At 44.1% G+C, this 20,483-nt stretch overlaps 1 protein-coding gene across 1 annotated transcript in view; it reads left to right on the top strand.

The window, feature by feature from the left end:
- Window positions 1-20,483, top strand: part of LOC124598421 (Down syndrome cell adhesion molecule-like protein Dscam2) — a 378,789-nt gene that overhangs the window by 160,903 nt on the left and 197,403 nt on the right. The window contains exons 6-8 of the mRNA XM_047136000.1: window positions 706-984; window positions 5,863-6,008; window positions 9,201-9,339. Of these exons, the coding sequence (XP_046991956.1) occupies window positions 706-984; window positions 5,863-6,008; window positions 9,201-9,339 (564 nt within the window). The remainder of the gene's footprint in view (window positions 1-705; window positions 985-5,862; window positions 6,009-9,200; window positions 9,340-20,483) is intronic.

Here is a 20,483-nt window from a genome sequence, read left to right as displayed (position 1 = left end):
CTATCAACACCTGCTTTCTTTGGGATTGGAATTACTATATTCTTCTTGAAGTCTGAGGGTCTTTCGCCTGTCTCATAAGTCTTGCTGACCAGATGGTAGAGTTGTGTTAGGCCTGGCTCTCCCAAGGCTGTCAGTAGTTCTAATGGAATGTTGTCTACTCCCGGGACCTTGTTTCGACTCAGGTCTCTCAGTGCTCCGGCGAACTCTTCACGCAGTATCATATCTCACATTTCATCTTCATCTACATCCTCTTCCATTTCCATAATATTGTCCTCAAGAACATCGCCCCTGTGTAGATCCTCTATATACTACTTCCACGTTTCTGCTTTCCCTTCTTTGCTTAGAACTGGGTTTCCATCTGAGCTCTTGATATTCATGCAAATGGTTCTCTTTTCTCCATAGGTCTGTTTAATTTTCTTGTAGGCAGTATCTATCTTATCCCTCGTGAGATAAGCCTCTACATCCTTACATTTGTCCTCTAGCCGTCCCTGCCTAGCCTTTTTGCACTTCCTGTAGATCTCTTTTTTGAGATGTTTGTATTCCTTTTTGCCTGCTTCACTTACTGCATTTTTTTATAGTTGTCAAAAATGTACGTCTCGAGGCGATATAGTCCTTCGTTGCGCACGAGTTCTGAAGTTAATGGCCAGCCGCGTCTTTTCGTTGAGCCGCAGCCTGTAGTGTAGCGCTGCCCCTGGACGTCCGCAGGCCCGCCGTACGTGCGCCAGGTGGGGGAGCCGGTGCGCGCCGTGGCGGCCGCCGACGCGACGCTGCGCTGCCCGTACGCCGGCCACCCCGTCAGCGGCGTCTCCTGGGAGCGCCGCGGCGCCCCACTCACCGCAGACCTGCGCCACGAGCTGCGCGACGGCGGCGCCGCACTGCACATCCTGCGCGTCGACCCGGCGGCCGACGCGGGCGCCTACGTCTGCAAAGTGCGCGGCGCCGCCGGCGAGGTCGCCAGCGGCGAGCTGCTGCTGGCCGTCACCAGTGAGTGTGGCGCTGCTCGCCAGCCGCGCGCGATCCTATAAGCGGCAGTCAGATGAAAGACAGATGGAAAGAAAAGTAAGAAATGCCGAGCTGGTAGCCGCGCGGTCTTGGGCGTCTTGTCACGGTTCGCGCGGCGCTCACCCCCCCGCCCCCCCCCCCCCCGTCCCCACCGCGCCACCCCTCCACACCGTCGGTGGTTCGAGTCCTCCCTCAGGCATGGGTGTCTGTGTCGTTCTTGGCGGAAGTTAGTTTAAGCGAGACTAACAAGGGAACCTCCCCATCGCACCCCCCTCAGATTTAGTTATAAGTTGGCACAGTGGATAGGCCTTGAAAACCCGAACACAGATCAATCGAGAAAACAGGAAGAAGTTGTGTGGAACTACGAAAAAAATAAGCAAAATATACAAACTGAGTAGTCCATGCCAAGGATAGGCAACATCAAGGATAAGGAGGGCTCAGGAGCGCCGTGGTCCCGTGGTTAGCGTGAGCACCTGCGGAACGAGAGGTTCTTGGTTCGAGTCTACCCTCGAGTAAAAATTTAATTTTTTGTTTTCAGACAATTATCAAAGTTCAGGTACTCCATAATCAACTTCGCTCTCAAAAATTCCAAGACATGTTCAGATTTGCTTGGACATATGCAGGATTTGACGGTCTACACAAGGAAAAATTTGAAAACGTTAAAAACATATGTTTTGACAGAGCACAGGGAAAACTGTGCGACTGTGAAACTGTTGCATTCATTTGTTGCAGTTTATGTGACAAAGTTTTATGTTTTCATCACTTTTTTGGGAGTGATTATCACATCCACAAGAAAACCTAAATCGGGCAAGGTCGAAGAATCTTTTTACCCATTCGTCAAGTGTACAAGTTAGGTGGGTCGACAACATATTCCTGTCTTGTGAAGCACATGCCGTCACCAGTGTCGTATAGAGTATATCAGACGTGTTTTCCTGTAGAGGAATCGGTTGACCTATCACCTTACGACCAAATGTTTTCGGTTCCCATTGGAGAGGCACGTCCTTTCGTCTACTAATCGCACGGTTTTGCGGTGCGGTCGCAAAACACAGACACTAAACTTATTACAGTGAACAGAGACGTCAGTGAACGAACGGATTGATCATAACTTTGCGAAAATAGAGAAATTAAAATTTTCACTCGATGGAATACTTGAATCAAGGTCCTCTCGTTCTGCAGGTGCTCACGCTAACCACGGGGCCACGGAGCTCCTGAGCTGAAGTCATCCTTGATGTTGCATATCTTGCTCATCGACTACTCAGTTTGTATATTTTGCTTTTTTTTTTCAGAGTTCCACACAACTTCTTCCTGTTTTCTCGATTGATCTGCGTTCAGTTTTTCAAGGCCTATCCACTGTGCCAACTTATAACTAAATCTGAGGGGGGGGGGGGGGGGTGCGATGGGAAGGTTCCCTTGTAAGTAGTGTGTAAGTCTAGGGACCGATGACCTCAGCAGTTTGGTCCCATAAGACCTTACCACAAATTTCCAATTTCCAAGTACGAAATCTGTTTATTATTTAAACAGCGCCAACAGTCTTGCCACATTGGTAACACGGGTTCCTGTCAGGGCACCGACGGTAAGCGCTATTAGGCTGGGCTCGCACTCGGATGGGTGACTGTCAGAGTCTGCCAAGCGCTGTTGGCAAACTGGGTGGACTCAGCCCTTGTAAGGCCAACTAGGCGAACTACAGAATTGAGAAGTAGATTCTCCGAACACGAAAACTAACGACGGCCGGGAGAGCAGTGTGCTGACCACATGCCCCTCCATATCCGCTTCCAGTGACGCCTCTCAGCTGTAGATGACACAGCTTTCGATCGGTACTGTTGTGTCTTCCGAGGTCTCTTCAGAGTATAGTTTACTGTTTCAAAAGTAATCCGTATAAATGATAACACAGTTAGCCCACTGTGAGAAGATGGGCTATGTCTTCATGACCGAGCGGGGAGGCACAGTGGTTAGTACACTGGACTTGCATTTGGCAGGACGACAGTTCAAACACGCGTCCGGTCATCCTGATGTAGCTTTTCTGTGATTTCCCTAAGTCGCTTTAGACAAATGCCGGGATGGTTCCTTTGGAAGGGCACAGACGACTTCCTTCTTCCCTAGTCCGATGGAACGGATGACCTTGCTGTTTGGTCCACTCGCTCGAATCAACCAACCATCCAACGCCTTCATGGAAGAATGTTTGCAGTTGCCTACAGAACCACGATTATGCCCAGGCGTTTGCCTCTGCGTCCGAAACATACTGACAGCCACGAATGGCTTTGTTCAGGACTCCAAAAATATGGAAATGTCATGTGGGGAGATTGGGACCTGCTCATTCACTTTATGGAACATGATTCCACAGTTAACGTACAGTGGTACGTGGCCACTTTTCAAAAACTGAAGCGCTCTATCAAGTCCAAACGCCCAGAGATGTTGACGGACGGCATCATTCTGAGCCAGGATAAAACCCGTCCACATGTTGCCAAGGTTGTTTGGACTACGTTGCAGAAGTTTCGCTGGGAATCCCTTACACGTTCTCCGCACAGTCCCGATCCCTCCCAATGCTGTTTCTTTATTTTTTGGAGCCCAGAAGAAAGATGTTCGTTGCCGGCGATTTGCTTCGGGCGAAGAGGTGTACGCCTGGGTACAGTTATGGTTACGTAGGCAACAGCAAACATTTTTTCCATGAAGGCGCTGACCGCCTCGTCTGACAGTGGGATAAATGTGTTAACAGTTTATGATGATTACAGTACTTTTGAATTAATAAACACTTTACTTACTTCTTTCGATCTGTCTTGTTTTCACTGACAAAACTTATCTGCGACATTTTCAGCACTGAATGGAAATGCACTAGTCTTGGTCACGAATACAATTATACTGGTGATCAAGGCTAATATATTTCCATTCGGTTTTTCGTTCTATTGTTGTATACTTTCAACTGTGTCACTTTACGCTATTAATTACGATACACCCTACATGTTAACTCATGCAATATTTACAGACTCACATATGCCAACGTTGAAGTTCCCGTGTTCTTCTTCTCTTATTCATCATCGAAGTGTGAACGTGGAGTTTCAATGATGCGATTAGACCACAGTGAACTGAAACAGCTAATGACAAATGTCGGTATAACGTGATCACCATAGCTTTCGATAAGCGACTAATGAAGTAGCATTTGTCCTTGTCAGGTGTGTATACTTTTCCATTACGCTTTGTTTTTTCATTGCAGCTCCACATCTACATTTCAATGACGAATAAAGGAATAAGTACTATAACACGCCGTTTCTCCGGCAGCACGTCTCTAAAAAAATGTTTAATGCAACAGTATTTTGACTGTGAGACCTGAGTTTCTCCTGGCGTATACAAGTTTCAAATAACTTCTGGGAATTCAGCCAGGTTACGCTTTCAGCGACCGCCGATATTTCGGCGGGAGAACACCCCGCCATTTTCAAGGCAAACTGCAACGGACAGGCGGCGTAAACGCAAATTTAAAACCTCGGTTCTCGGACTGAAGCAGGAAAGATGACACACACACTGAACACTAGTGCCACCAAAGATGACCAAAGTCAGAGCTATCGATAGTGAGACTACGAATTCGCAGGTGAGGTAGCATTGACTCTGTCCCTCTGTTTTTTGACAAGGGAGAGAGCCGGATTCCAAACAGAGTTTAAACAGAAACCTCCATCCCTGTTAACGAGGTTGCTCGCTAATTTAATCTCAACTGCCTCCCGAATAACACTGCCCCAATAGCTGGACGTGCATGCCAATATCTCGGTGTTATATAATAACATGGGGTGACCAGTATCCAAATAATGTTCGGCAATAGCAGATCTATTTGGCTGCTGTAATCGTGTGTGCCGTTTATGCTCAGTACATCGGTCCTCCACGGTCCTTCCACCTCCATCGTAAAACGAATGTTCGGGTGGATCGAGTTCAGATGTTCTAGAAAGACATTCAAATTCTCCCTACCATGAGGCCAAACAACGAAGGTATCGTCAACATATCTAAAGAAACAGGCGGGTTTCAAAGGCGCCTACTCCAAGGAACGTGCGTTGGGGTATCGACAACTATACATCGGGTGATTGATGATAATTCTAACTCTACTGCCTTTTTGCCTTACGTAGGAAACACGTCGAACGAGGTCGGTCGTATTTTACGGAAATACGATGCGAAATGTGTTTTCCGACCTCCATCTAAATTTAGAGCACTTTTGAGTTCCGTTAAGGATGATCTTGGAGTGCGTAAGGCGGGTGTATATCGTATTCCTTGTAGCTGCGGCATGGCATATATTGGTCAGACTATCAGGATCGTGGAGGACCGATGTACTGAGCATAAACGGCACACACGATTACAGCAGCCAAATAGATCTGCTACTGCCGAACATTGCGTGGATACTGGTCACCCCATGTTATATAATAACACCGAGATATTGGCATGCACGTCCAGTTTTTGGACAGTGTTATTAGGGAGTCAGTTGAGATTAAATTAGCGAGCAACCTCGTAAACAGGGATGGAGGTTTCTGTTTAAACTCTGTTTGGAATCCGACTCTCTCCCTTGTCAAAAAACAGAGGGACAGAGTCAATGCTACCTCACCTGCGAATTCATAGTTTCACTATCGATAGCTCTGACGCTGGTCATCTTTGGTGGCACTAGTGTTCAGTGTGTGTGTTATCTTTCCTGCTTCAGTCCGAGAACCGGGGTTTTAAATTTGCATGTACGCCGCCTGTCCGTTGCAGTTTGCCTTGAAAATGGCGGAGTGTTCCCCCGCCGAAATATCGGCGGTCCCTGAAAGTGTTACCTGGCTGAATTCCCGGAAGGTATTTGAAAGTATCTTGACTATCTGCGGCCTTCGAGAGTGATAACTGACGTGCTGTCTGCAGGTCCTCCAGTGCTGGAGCCCATCTTCTTCCCGGCTAACATCCAGGAGGGGGCGAGGGCACAGCTCAGCTGCACCGTCTCGTCAGGAGATCTGCCCATACGCTTCTCATGGCTCAAGGACAGCGCGCCCATTCCCAAGTCTTTACAGGTAATTTCAATACCTCACGGTACACTTAGCCATAGAAATGAAGGGAATGGTTCAAGTAAACTTTCTAAAAGTCATCAGCGACAAAGCTGACGGCTTCACTCTTCAGAACCAGATGTGTTTCAAAAGCAACGATCGATCCTTTTTAAAGAGAGGACAACAACATGAATACAAATAGTAGAGGTAAGACTGCCCTCACGCATGCGCATTAGCAACAGCGATGTCATCTACAGTTGGGGACGGGCGATGTTTAGTGTCGATGCATCAAAATGAATCTGTGATCGTTAACACTTCGATATATGCGAAGCATCGATGATTTTTTTTCGATGGACTTGGCGAATCTAAACCTCGATGATAATAACAAAGCGATCGTCAGCTGACCATGGAAAAGGGGGGAGGGGGAGGGGTCGGATCGTTTCTACGCGCAAGCGCACATGGCTCCCTAGCAGCAGCTGAGTCGTACCGAACTGAGCAAGTTCTACATCTACATTTATACTCCGCAAGCCACCCAACCGTATGTGAAGGAGGGCACCTTACGTGCCACTGTCATTACCTCCATTTCCTGTTCCAGTCGCGTATGGTTTGCGGAAAGAACGACTGTCTGAAAGCCTCCGTGCGCGCTCTAATCTCTCTAATTTTACATTCGTGATCTCCTCGGGAGGTATAAGTAGGGGGAAGCAATATATTCGATACCTCATCCAGAAACGCACCCTCTCGAAACCTGGACAGCAAGCTACACTGCGATGCAGAGCGCCTCTCTTGCAGAGTCTGCCACTTGAGTTTGCCAAACATATCCGTAACGCTATCACGCTTACCAAATAACCCAGTGACGAAACGCGCCGCTCTTCTTTGGATCTTCTCTATCTCCTCCGTCAACCCGATCTGGCATGGATCCCACACTGATGACCAATACTCAAGTATAGGTCGAACGAGTGTTTTGTAAGCCACCTCCTTTATTGATGGACTACATTTTCTAAGGACTCTCCCAATGAATCTCAACCTGGCACCCGCCTTACCAACAATTAATTTTATATGATCATTCCACTTCAAGTCGTTCCGTATTCATACTCCAAGATATTTTACAGAAGTAACTGCTACCAGTGTTTGTTCCGCTATCATATAATCATACAATAAAGGATCCTTCTTTCTATGTATTCGCAATACATTACATTTGTCTATGTTAAGGGTCAGTTGCCACTCCCAGCACCAACTGCCTATCCGCTGCAGATCTTCCTGCATTTCGCTAAGTTTCCCGTTAATGTGCAGTATTGAATTCGCTTTGCAGGATCATAATAATCTTATCACTTTAATTTTGTGAACATTTCATAAGCAGTTGGCGTTCAAGGTGTTATAGGAGTATAACATCCGCTCCATTAAACGCCACCGCCTACCATCATTCTATGTGGGTCTGAAGTTCGTCAAAAGTTTACCGAAACCGGTTACCAAAAAATGAAGACTGTTTGTGTTCATTTTTTTAAGTCTTATCACTTTGCTAAGCCGTTTCATAGTTAGCTCCTCACATTCCGTAAAAGACAAATACCGCAGAGGGAAACAAAGCAAACAACAGTTGTGTTATAAGCCGCAATTGTCGTCCGCAGCTGAGATGACAGAACTATATGACAGCTGTAATTTCTTAGACTTTCCCGGCGATTTTGTGACATCTCGTTGAATCGGGTGTACTGCCGGTGGTCTCCGTTTCTCTAACACAATGTTTCGACGGACGTCGTATCTCGACGTCTTCATCAGGTGCTTCCTGTGACTGAACGACAGGGTGACCGTGTCCCGTATTTATGTCTGGACGGTGGCTGGCGTTCCCTGTCCACAGGACAGAGGGGCTACCAGACTCGTGCTTTGACTGCTTCTTACTGTGGTAGCTGTCCTGCACACTACTGGCAGTCAGCCACTCTGTTATTCTGGTCCAAGTAGAGTACCTCCTCATTCGTTTTGTTGTCTTAAATCATTTTCGTCACCTGTGAGGGCGCAACCGCGACAGACGGACGCTCGCCCAGAATAACGGACTTGTAAGATTCTATTGTTTGTGCAAATGCTGTAGTAAAACTTAAGGAATCCCGAAATTTTCATGAATTGTAGATACTGAATTCGACTTTTTTTTATTATGAATTGAACATCATAAATTAGTACATCGAATCTGAAGAGTAATAAACCTCAAGATAGTTTTTCTGACGAACTTTCTGAAAAACCTTGTAGAAAAACTAAACTAAAATCCGTTGTTAATATGGAAAATATTATGAAATCCCAATTTGAAAATTTGTGTAAAATCGCGTTTAAATATTTGACAGTAGCCAGCACATCTGTTCCTGCTGACAGACTATTTTCGCAGATGGTGGTAAACTGTGAGACAACAGCGAAATCGATTGAAGTGCAAAAGAATGAGTAAAATTTATTGTCGCAATGCGTAGAGAAGAAATATTGGGATTTTTGAAGAACTAAATTTTTTTATTACACACTTGTCATTCCTAACAAAATGTTCTAGACATTATGAAATTATCTGTTTTTTTTCTGTTTCAGGCGTATCAGTATTGTGTTGCGAAACACATCGATGTTTCGGACACATCAGTGTATTTTTCGATATCTCATCATAACATCGATGCCACCACACCATATTTCGCAAGGGAAAAAACAGATTCATTTTTTAATGTCCTTTCCTACTTCCGTTGGTTTTATGCATAAGAATGTGAGAAATGGCTTAGATCACAATAAAAAATTCCACCAAACTTATCCAAATGCTTATCCAATTTCCAACGCAAAAATTTAAAATAATGCTAAATTGATTACTGACTGATTTATATTAAGACATAATGAAGCAGGAGTGCTTGTGGTTACTAAGTGGGACATTATTTCCTGTCATGCCTAAGTGCCTGTATTTGAAAGCGATTGGGAAGTGCAGTAGATTTCTAATTATTGATCTTGATACTGTGAGAACGTCGACACAAATAGTTCCATTTTTGTGTGTTATGTTACTGGCTGACTAGAAACAAATCAGCCAGCTAATCTAATAGCACACATTTTCAAATTCCTATCTACGTTACGCTGTATACATTTTGTATCTGCTTTCATTGAAGAGCACTGTATTGATTGTCTAGGGATACTATTTCCTGTAATTAATTCTATCACTGTTATTTCTCGAGGTGTGACTACTGCGATGTAATAATTATCCTGCTCCTCTCTCGGTAGGTGAGTGAGAAAGAGGTGAGCGAGTTCATCAGCCTCCTGGTGTTCAGCAAAGTTTCCTCGCAGCACAGTGGTACCTACACGTGCGTCGTTTCCAACAACGCAGCCAGCACCAACCACTCGGCCCAGCTGCAGGTCAAAGGTAGGGTCAAAGCGCTGGGCGTATACCACATCTCTCTGTAGTCCATCTTTTCACATATTGTTGCGGACCACGGCTGTTCAGTACAGAATATCAGATCTAACACATTTCAGCCGTCTAAATTTCCAAATTGTTTTTTTATTGGCCGACCAGTTTCGGCGATATATTACGTCATCTTCTGGCCACCTACCGAGGAGTACGAAGATTCGCACTTCCTAGAGTTCAAAACAGGAGCCAGTATTCAGTGACTGGTATCCATAGATTTCTACTTCAGGTCGATAGGTGACATTTGAAGTGATCTTGTAACACGCCCGGGTGTACAAATGGGTGTGGTACTATTAAACTGGTTGTCGTTTCGACCATGCGCCCTATCCACACCACGTACGTGATAATACCGCGGCGGTCGTACTATTCTGGTCCACAGCTGGCTTGCCTGAAATTCTCTATCGAAATACGCAAGCGAGTTAGGGGAGCCACTCAACGACAAAACACAACACTGTTCTATGTCTGGTATGAACAACTATATTCTAAGACGATTAAAGAAAGTCGCAGGTTTCACTGTTTACATTCTAATTCAGAATGGTTATCCCAGTTAATGGATGATTAACAGTCCACAACATCATTCGGACGAGCGTACGCGTAACCGACACCGACAGGACGCGGGTGATTGTTGATGATGCGGAAGTCGAATGACCGCACGAAAGTTCTTACGCTCGTCACGCATACACAGATATTTGGTACCAGTCCTCCTTGACACTAACAATGATATTTTAACACTGTTCACAAAGTTAAATTTACAGTTCACAGTTCTCAGTTGTACGAGCGTGCGCGTAACCGTCGCGGCGCGGTTGATAATGCGGAAACGCGATGATCGAACTCAACGTCCTCACGCTCGCTACAAGACACTGGCACTTAAATGCTCTCTTTTGTGGTAAATAGTATTACTGATTCACATTAGTTCATTGTTGGAGACCGAACACGGCGCGGATGATCGATACTATACGGTACGACACGTAACGAGAGGAGACACAAATACGTTATTGGCGGCACTGCTCATTTTTTAATTACTTCTTGACGCACTTTCCTCTCAATCATTTCCATATTTCATCACTTTACTGTAATAGCACTTGTAGCAATACTTCAATTTCCATACTAACAATGCCTGTCACATGCAGAGCTACACACTACACAACATAACAGTTCCGTTTTTCGTGCTCGACACTGCAGATGCGGCTGCCCGCAAAGATACTCCACAACTAAACCAGCGATATGACAATACGATTACAATCTCTGTCTCAGGTATAAATCTACGGATATCATTTACTGAACGCTGGCCCCTATTTTGACTGGACCAGAGTTGGGAATCTTCCTACACATCCTCCAGGGGGCTGAAGATGGGGTAATATATTGCGCGAAACTGGCACCCCAATAAAATAAGAATTTATAAATTTAGAAAGGTGATTGATTTGATATTCTGTATACCACATGTGTTTCTTGTGTGTGTGTGAGAGTGTGTGTGTGTGTGTGTGTGTGTGTGTGTGTGTGTGAACGATTGGTGCAATGTCAACGGAACTTGGAAATAATACTGTGACACTAAGGCTTCATTAACAAGCTTAGCAGAGGAGTAAGTGCTGAGGAAGCAGTTTTAGGTACTTCGTCCGTTCACTTATATAATATAATTGAACATCTATAGCCGTCTTCACGATATGATTTACTACACTCCTGGAAATTGAAATAAGAACACCGTGAATTCATTGTCCCAGGAAGGGGAAACTTTATTGACACATTCCTGGGGTCAGATACATCACATGATCACACTGACAGAACCACAGGCACAGAGACACAGGCAACAGAGCATGCACAATGTCGGCACTAGTACAGTGTATATCCACCTTTCGCAGCAATGCAGGCTGCTACTCTCCCATGGAGACGATCGTAGAGATGCTGGATGTAGTCCTGTGGAACGGCTTGCCATGCCATTTCCACCTGGCGCCTCAGTTGGACCAGCGTTCGTGCTGGACGTGCAGACCGCGTGAGACGACGCTTCATCCAGTCCCAAACATGCTCAATGGGGGACAGATCCGGAGATCTTGCTGGCCAGGGTAGTTGACTTACACCTTCTAGAGCACGTTGGGTGGCACGGGATACATGCGGACGTGCATTGTCCTGTTGGAACAGCAAGTTCCCTTGCCGGTCTAGGAATGGTAGAACGATGGGTTCGATGACGGTTTGGATGTACCGTGCACTATTCAGTGTCCCCTCGACGATCACCAGTGGTGTACGGCCAGTGTAGGAGATCGTTCCCCACACCATGATGCCGGGTGTTGGCCCTGTGTGCCTCGGTCGTATACAGTCCTGATTGTGGCGCTCACCTGCACGGCGCCAAACACGCATACGACCATCATTGGCACCAAGGCAGAAGCGACTCTCATCGCTGAAGACGACACGTCTCCATTCGTCCCTCCATTCACGCCTGTCGCGACACCACTGGAGGCGGGCTGCACGATGTTGGGGCGTGAGCGGAAGACGGCCTAACGGTGTGCGGGACCGTAGCCCAGCTTCATGGAGACGGTTGCGAATGGTCCTCGCCGATACCCCAGGAGCAACAGTGTCCCTAATTTGCTGGGAAGTGGCGGTGCGGTCCCCTACGGCACTGCGTAGGATCCTACGGTCTTGGCGTGCATCCGTGCGTCGCTGCGGTCCGGTCCCAGGTCGACGGGCACGTGCACCTTCCGCCGACCACTGGCGACAACATCGATGTACTGTGGAGACCTCACGCCCCACGTGTTGAGCAATTCGGCGGTACGTCCACCCGGCCTCCCGCATGCCCACTATACGCCCTCGCTCAAAGTCCGTCAACTGCACATACTGTTCACGTCCACGCTGTCGCGGCATGCTACCAGTGTTAAAGACTGCGATGGAGCTCCGTATGCCACGGCAAACTGGCTGACACTGACGGCGGCGGTGCACAAATGCTGCGCAGCTAGCGCCATTCGACGGCCAACACCGCGGTTCCTGGTGTTTCCGCTGTGCCGTGCGTGTGATCATTGCTTGTACAGCCCTCTCGTAGTGTCCGGAGCAAGTATGGTGGGTCTGACACACCGGTGTCAATGTGTTCTTTTTTCCATTTCCAGGAGTGTATATGGATATCAGTTTCGGTGCTTCAGTACGCCATCTTCAGGCCTTAACTGACGCTGACGGGGTTAACTCCAGACGTATACACGATTCATCAGTGGCCAACATCTGTGGTTTTCGCAGACTACCTCCAACAACGATGTTGTATCTTCGACCATCAACTTGTGGATGGTTCCGTCGCATAAACTTCCGCAAAGAGCACATAGGAACAGACATCGCGGTCATTGAGAAGCAACTGAAAGAGTTGAAAACAAGTAAATATCCAGTTTTGGATGGAATCAAATTCGCTGTTAAGGGTCAGTGGCCCCTTAATTAGTTTGCGTTAATCGTGACTCTCTCGCTCAGCGCCAACCCAAAGGACTACGCAGGTGACTCGGGTACGCAAAAGGAGTAAAAGAACGGACCCACAAAATTGCAGACGAATATTCTTAATATCGATCTGCTGTAGAATTCATGAGCAAATCCTAAGTTCGAAAATAATAAAGTTCATTGAGACAGAAAACGTTCTGTCCACAAAATAGCACTGATTTAGATAGCCTGTGCTTTGGAAATCCGTGCCGAAACTCAACTTGCTCTTTTTTCTCATACAATATCCCGCGAACCATGGATGAAGGGCAACAGACAGATTCCATACTCATAATTTCGAAAAGTGTTTGACACAGAGCCCCACTGCAGACTATTAAAAGTTGGGCACGTGTCATCGTTGTTTGACTGTAGAATACCGTACAGGATGGCTTAGGCAGAATTTCTATTAGGTATGCTGAGTGGCAACTTCTTCTAAATGTAGAAAAACGTCAATTAATTCAGACGAGTAGGAAAAACATTCCTGTAATATTCGAATACAGCATTTGTGACAACCTTCTTGACGCAGGCACGACTATTAATTATGTAAACATGACATTGCAGACCTCCATGAAATGGAGCAAGCGTTGAAGATCAGTGGCAGGCAAATGGTAGACTTCGATTTATTGGGAGAATTTTGGGAAAGCGTAGTTCATCTATAAATTACAATTTGCATAAAAGCACTGTGAGACAAGGAAAAAAATGGCGGTAACTTCCTATAGGACCAAACTGCTGAGGTCATCGGTCCCTAGTCTTACACACTATTTAATCAGACTTAGACTAACTTACGCTAAGGTCTACACACACACCCGTGCCCGAGGGAGGGCTCGAACCTCCGACGGGAGCAGCCGCGCGAATCGTGACAAGGCCCCTAGACCATGCGGCTACCCCAAGCGGCGTGAGACAAGGGGCGATTTAAACACTTTCAGCTGTCTCGACCAAAATTTTTTTATTGTAAAGGGCCTTAACGCATCTCGTCTTACTTCGTAATCAAAGCGTATAAAAAATATAAAAACAAAACTGGTATCAATAGAAATACAAGACATGTTACACTTTCACGATTAAGTGGAACCAGATATGAAAAGTAAAATATGATTTAAGGCTTATCAGATATTTAAAGTCATAATAATACCTCTTAAGTAATAGAACCTCTTAAGCAATAGAACCCAGTACGTTGTCCTCGATGGTGAGTGTTCATCGGAGGTGAGGGTATCATCTGGAGTGCCCCAGGGAAGTGTGGTAGGTCCGCTGTTGTTTTCTATCTACATAAATGATCTTTTGGATAGGGTGGATAGCAATATGTGGCTGTTTATGATGATGCTGTGGTGTCCCGGAATGTGTCGTTGAGTGACTGTAGGAGGATACAAGATGACTTGGACAGGATTTGTGATTGGTGTAAAGAATGGCAGCTAACTCTAAACATAGTTAAATGTAAATTAATGCAGATGAATAGGAAAAAGAATCCCATAATGTTTGAATACTCCATTAGTAGTATAGCGCTTGACACAGTCACGTCTATTTAATATTTGGGTGTAACATTGCAGAGCGATATGAAGTGGGACAAGCATGTAATGACAGTTGTGGGGAAGGCGAATAGTCGTCTTCGGTTCATTGGTAGAATTTTGGGAAGATGTGGTTCATCTGTAAAGGAGACCGCTTATAAAACACTAATGCGACTTATTTTTGAGTACTGCTTGAGCATTTGGGATCAGATCGGATTGAGGGAGGACATAGAAGCAATTCAGAGGCGGGCTGCTAGATTTGTTACTGGTAGGTTTGATCATCTCGCGAGTGTTACGTAAGTGCTTCAGGAACTCGGGTGGGAGTCTCTGGAGGAAAGGAGGCGCTCTTTTCGTGAATCGCTACTGAGGAAATTTAGAGAACCAGCATTTGAGGCTCACTGCAGTACAATTTTACTGCCGCCAACTTACATTTCGCGGAAAGACCACAAAGATAAAAGAGATTAGGGCTCGTACAGAGGCATATAGGCAGTCATTTTTCCCTCGTTCTGTTTGGGAGTGGAACAGGGAGAGAAGACGCTAGTTGTGGTACGAGGTACCCTCCGCCACGCACCGTATGGTGGATTGCGGAGTAAGTATGTAGACGTAGATGTAGCCCAATGAATACAGTCCAAATGGATACACGGTGTCTATAATCCGATTAAAATTACTTGACGGTCCGGCAGGTCACTTCACAAATGGTGTTAATATGTAACGCGAACAAAGCCAGAAGCTGCTGCGGCGGGATGTGAGAGAAATGCGACAGCTAATTTAAAGTGATCAGTGACCGAACTGCGGCAGACGACGCGTTTTGTAGCTCTGAATTTAAACTCATGTCCTAGGCTAAGCACAACCTCGTGATGTGCAGTATATCTGAGGAAACAGCGGTCAAGAATCTGCGGCAGAACTAATATTACGACCGTTTTCTTCACGTCGATCAAAGCTAATCCCTATTAGTGAACTGAAGACAGAAACATTTCAGTTTCAACGCTAAAAGCAAACAGTAACTTGTAGCCATCATCGGTTACCTGAGACTATCCTTACAATGGCTACACGAGGTGCTGCATAACCAACCGATGAGCACTCCTGGTTGGCACTGGGTTGCAGATTATAGTCCACAGTGGAAGCATTCCATAAAAAAATAAAAAAGTAAAAAAAAAAAACAGAATGGTAGGAAGAAAATTAAGACCAAGTAAAACAATCAAAACAGTGATAAAAATGACGCCACAAAGTATTAGGAAAAAAATACGTTTGAACTAAGTAATTGAATAAGCGTAAGAATCAGTCAATTTATTAGATTTAGAAATAAAAATATTTTAGTGCTTGTGACAATATTCGAACCAACAGCCTCCTATACATCAGGTTTGTTCGCAAACAGCTGCACTAACCATGACGCTGTGTGAGCTGTTATATTTATGACTCTGCTGACCGTGTTGCATAAATGAATTGCACCCTTCTAAAATCGGCTCCACGCAATGTCATGCGGAGCTTAACAACTGCACTAACCATGACACTGTGTGAGCTTTTATATTGATGACTCTATTGACTCTGTCACAACGATGAATTGCAGCTGTCTAAAACTCGCCTTTACGCACCGTCGTGCGAAGCTTTCTAGCGTAAGCTGATCTCTGTGATTGCAATAACTGTATATGTGATGCTGAATCGCATCTTCTGCGGATGGATACATTAGTGTTTAGTTAGAGCTGTGTATGGCTCAGATGGCTCTGAGCACTATGGGACTTAACTTCTGAGGTCATCAGTCCCCTAGAACTGAGAACTACTTAAACCTAACTAACCTAAGGACATCACACACACCCATGCCCGAGGCAGGATTCGAACCTGCGACGGTAGCGGCCGCGTGGTTCCAGACTGTAGCGCCTAGAACCGCTCGGCCACAACGGCCGGCCGCTGTGTATGAAACGTGTTTATTTCTTCACCGCTGTTGTGTGTGTGTGTGTGTGTGTGTGTGTGTGTGTGTGCACGTGCTTACGTGTTATCTTTGGTGTGGTTATCATGTATGATTAAATACGAAATTAAAGGGCCAGACACAAGATTCTGGATCCAAACACATCAAGAAAGAAAGCTGGACAAGGAACTCGCAGTGAAAAGACCAATTGTTGTGGCAGCATGTCAACGGCGAAAGGTTCGTGCGTGACACGGAACGATCTGATTGGAGGAAACCAACGCGTGAAGTGTGAACTATCAAGTAAATTTAACCGTACTATAGTCAAAATTTTTCAAGAGCATAAATATGTTTAAAAGTGGGAATATAAAAAATTATGGACAGTTCATAACAGACCCAGATGGCTCCTTGCTAACAGAAAGAAGTGACATTGCTAACAGATGGAAGGAATATTTTAATGAGTTACTAAATGCTCCAACTATAAGCGTCTCTCAGGAAGATGACAATGAATATCTTACTGCTGACCCATCGGACGAAGAGCCCAGCTTAGCAGAAATTAAAGAAAGCATCAAGAAGCTGAAGAGACATAAAGCTCCTGGAAGTGATGGTATAGACACAGATATATGGAAGCTCAGTAAATTTCCTTTTGCAAACTGCTTACACAAAATCATCACCAACATCTGGAAGCAGGAACAGGTCCCACATGATTGGAAAGAAGTAGTTGTGTGCCCTATATACAAGAAGGGGGACCCAACAAATTGTTCAAACTACAGAGGAATTGCGTTACTAAACACAACATATAAAATTCTGACAAATATACTGTTAGCAAGGATAAGCCCTTACGTTGAAGACTCCCTAGATGATGCCCAATGTGGATTTAGACCTAACAGATCGACTATTGACAATATATATGTCCTAAGGATGTTGGGTGAAAAGAAATATGAATTCAATCAAAATGTACATATGCTTTTCATTGATTTTAAAAAAGCTTTTGACAGTATCAACAGGGAATATTTATGGAAGTGCATGAGGCAGATTGGCATCCCCAACAAATTGATAAATTTAATAAAATCTTGCACTTTAAACTCAAAATACAAAATAAAAGTAGCTAGCAAACTTTCTGAAGACTTTGAGGTTAAAACTGGAGTCAAACAAGGGGATTCACTCTCACCAGTTCTTTTTAACATAGTAATCAATAGAATAATCCAAAAAGTAAAGCTACTACAAATTGGAGCACAACTGGAAAGCAAAATTAACATTGTAGCATACGCTGATGACATTGCATTATTATCTGACAGTGAGAATGATTTGAAGCTTCTTACAGCACAATTAATTAAAGCCACAAATGGCACAGGCCTCCAGCTGAATACAGACAAAACAATGTACTTTATCTTATCCCGCTATCCATCAAATAATAATGCACTGCAAATTAATAACACAGCTTTCACAAAGACAAATGAATTTAATTACCTTGGTACAATAGTAACCTCTGACAACTCCATAAAAATTGAAATAGAATCACGAATTCAGAAGGCTAACAAATGCTACTATAGTCTCTTGACAGTTTTCAAAAGCAAGTTAATTTCTAGGAACACCAAACTACAAGTATACAAATCATTGATTATACCAGTACTCACCTATGGATCTGAAACCTGGACTCTCACAAAAAAAGAGGAAAACAGATTAAGAGTATTTGAACGAAAAATTTTGAGAAAAATATTTGGACCCATAAGAGATAGGATCAGTGATGAATGGAGATTGCTAAATAACAATGAAATTTACAAATTATATAAAGACTCCGATATAGTGGCCAAAATTAAAGCCAAAAGACTGAAATGGATAGGGCATGTCATCAGAGCACCACCAAACAGGACCATCAAGAAAGTGACTGAAGAGATTCCCACCGGAAGACGACCTCTTGGACGCCCACGCATGAGATACTTGGACAATATTCAAGACGATCTCAGAAAACTAGGACATGACAGACAGTGGCAAATTACTTGTAAAGACAGAGCAAAGTGGTTCAACATTGTCCATTCTGCAGCAAAAAGCCTTCATGGATTGTAATGCTTAATAATAATAATAATAATAATAATATAGTCAAAATTCCTTTACAATACGCTAGTGCAAACTGCCTTCAAGGATCAAGGATGATAGAAGCAGAATAAACTGCTAGGCAGTGCTGGGGCCGTGGTGTAATGGGGCAACTGTTTGCTAACAAAATAAGTGACTTAACCGACTTCATAATATAAATAACTGCATCAGTGACGAATACATAAAATTTACGATATAATAATTTTACAAAAAATAGTTTTAAAATACTAGTCGTTAGAGTGCGCACAGAGACATTTTAGCAATCATTCTTCTTGCGCTCAATACGTGACCCTAACATGTGGTACTGTTGCAAGTACCCACTTCCATTCATTCACAGTACTTTGCCAGGTATACAGTAGATGGGAACGAAATAATGTTAGTGTCAAATGCATAAGTTTTGTGTTTGCTAGATTGATTACTGACAGTTCCGTCAACATTTCATCCGTGCTAGTGTGTTGGGGGTGGGATTCGAAGGGCGACTCATAAAAGCAATCGAAAACTACAAGTACTTGTTTCGAATCCGCAAAGTGCTCACTGTCTTGTTTACAATTGGTCCACGCCGCGCGGGATTAGTCGAGCGCTCTAAGGCGCTGCAGTCATGGACTGTGCGGCTGATGCCGGCGGAGGTGCGAGTCCTCCCTCGGGCATTGGTATGTGTGTTTGTCCTTAGGATAATTTAGGTTAAGTAGTGTGTAAGCTTAGGGACTGATGACCTTAACAGTTAAGTCCCATAAGATTACACACATATTTGAACATTTTTTTGAACAAGTGATCCATAACAGGCGGATGTGAATTTGTTAACGATTATACTTGATACGTGGGGTGTTTCGATAAGTAACGCAACACTTTTGTTTCTTGGCCAATTTCGGTTGAAAAAAAAAATACGAAAGTGGTTGTGAGACATTGCGAAATATTCCCGCTTACTCCTCTATCGTTTCATGAAGTTACGACAGGCGGCGGGCTATACTCGGCCTTCAAAATGGCGTTTCTAACGGAAGTGCTTTCCAAGCGGAGCACCATCATTGAGTTTCTTTTGCAGACATGCAGATGTTTGCGTTGGGTGCATGAACTGTGTGCTGGGACTGAAAACATGACTAGAAGATGTACAAAGTTGAAAACTGCAAATGATAGCCTCAATGTAATTATAAGCATATCACTGCTGTAATCAAATTGGAATATCTCAATATTATTTTTTGTACTTTTTTTACGATAAAACCGTATTCTTCTAGATATGCCGTCTCGAATTTTCTTTATGAAATAGCTCTGTATAGAATTAGGAACCACGCTATCTGAAATTGCCCACTCTCTCCAAAATGCGCAATATTCCGCTATATTAGGTTATACATAACCAAAAACTCTTATGTGTTTGGGATCTTTCGGCTGATTTTTAAACAACCATATCCTTAGATTTCCTTAGCTATACGAAAATGTGGCACCTTACCGTGCCGTATTTACACTTCAAGAAACATATATACTTTGTTTTTTTCACTGTAGGTAAATTTTATTCCTTTTCTTTGTTTTTTTTTCAGTGTAGATAGATTTTATTCCTTTTCCTAACTAACATATGTTCGCATAAATAAGTAAGCGAGCAAAGCAGGGTAGCCCTCTAAGGAAAGGTGTGACTTTGACAAAACACAGTATATACAGTTCCACACAGTAAATGGAATGACCCCATTAATAAATATAGACTTCGATCAGAAATAGGTAGAATATTCAAAATTTCTAGGTATATGCATTGATGGGTTGAACTGGAAAAAACACACTGAGGATCTGCTGAAACGTTTGAGTTCAGCTACTTATGCTATTAGGGTCATTGCAAATTTTGGCGATATACATCTGAGTAAATTAGCTTACGACGCCTATTTTCATTCTCTGCTTGTGTATGGCATCATATTCTGGGGTAACTCATCATTGAGTAAAAGAGTGTTCATTGCACAAAAGCGTATAATCAGAATAATTGCTGGAGCTCATCCAAGATCATCCTGCAGACACTTATTTAAAGAGCTAGAAACTTCACTGTAGCCTCACAATATATATATTCACGTATGAAATTTGTTATTAACAATCCAAACGAATTCAAAAGTAATAGCAGTGTACATGGCCACAACACTAGAAGAAAGGATGATCTTCACTACTCAAGGTTAAATCTAACTTTGGCTCAGAAGGGGGTAAAT

This window comes from Schistocerca americana, chromosome 1 (assembly GCF_021461395.2).
Source record: "Schistocerca americana isolate TAMUIC-IGC-003095 chromosome 1, iqSchAmer2.1, whole genome shotgun sequence".
In the NCBI taxonomy this organism is placed as follows: Eukaryota; Metazoa; Arthropoda; class Insecta; order Orthoptera; family Acrididae; genus Schistocerca; species Schistocerca americana.
This window is presented reverse-complemented; position numbering and strand designations above follow the sequence as displayed.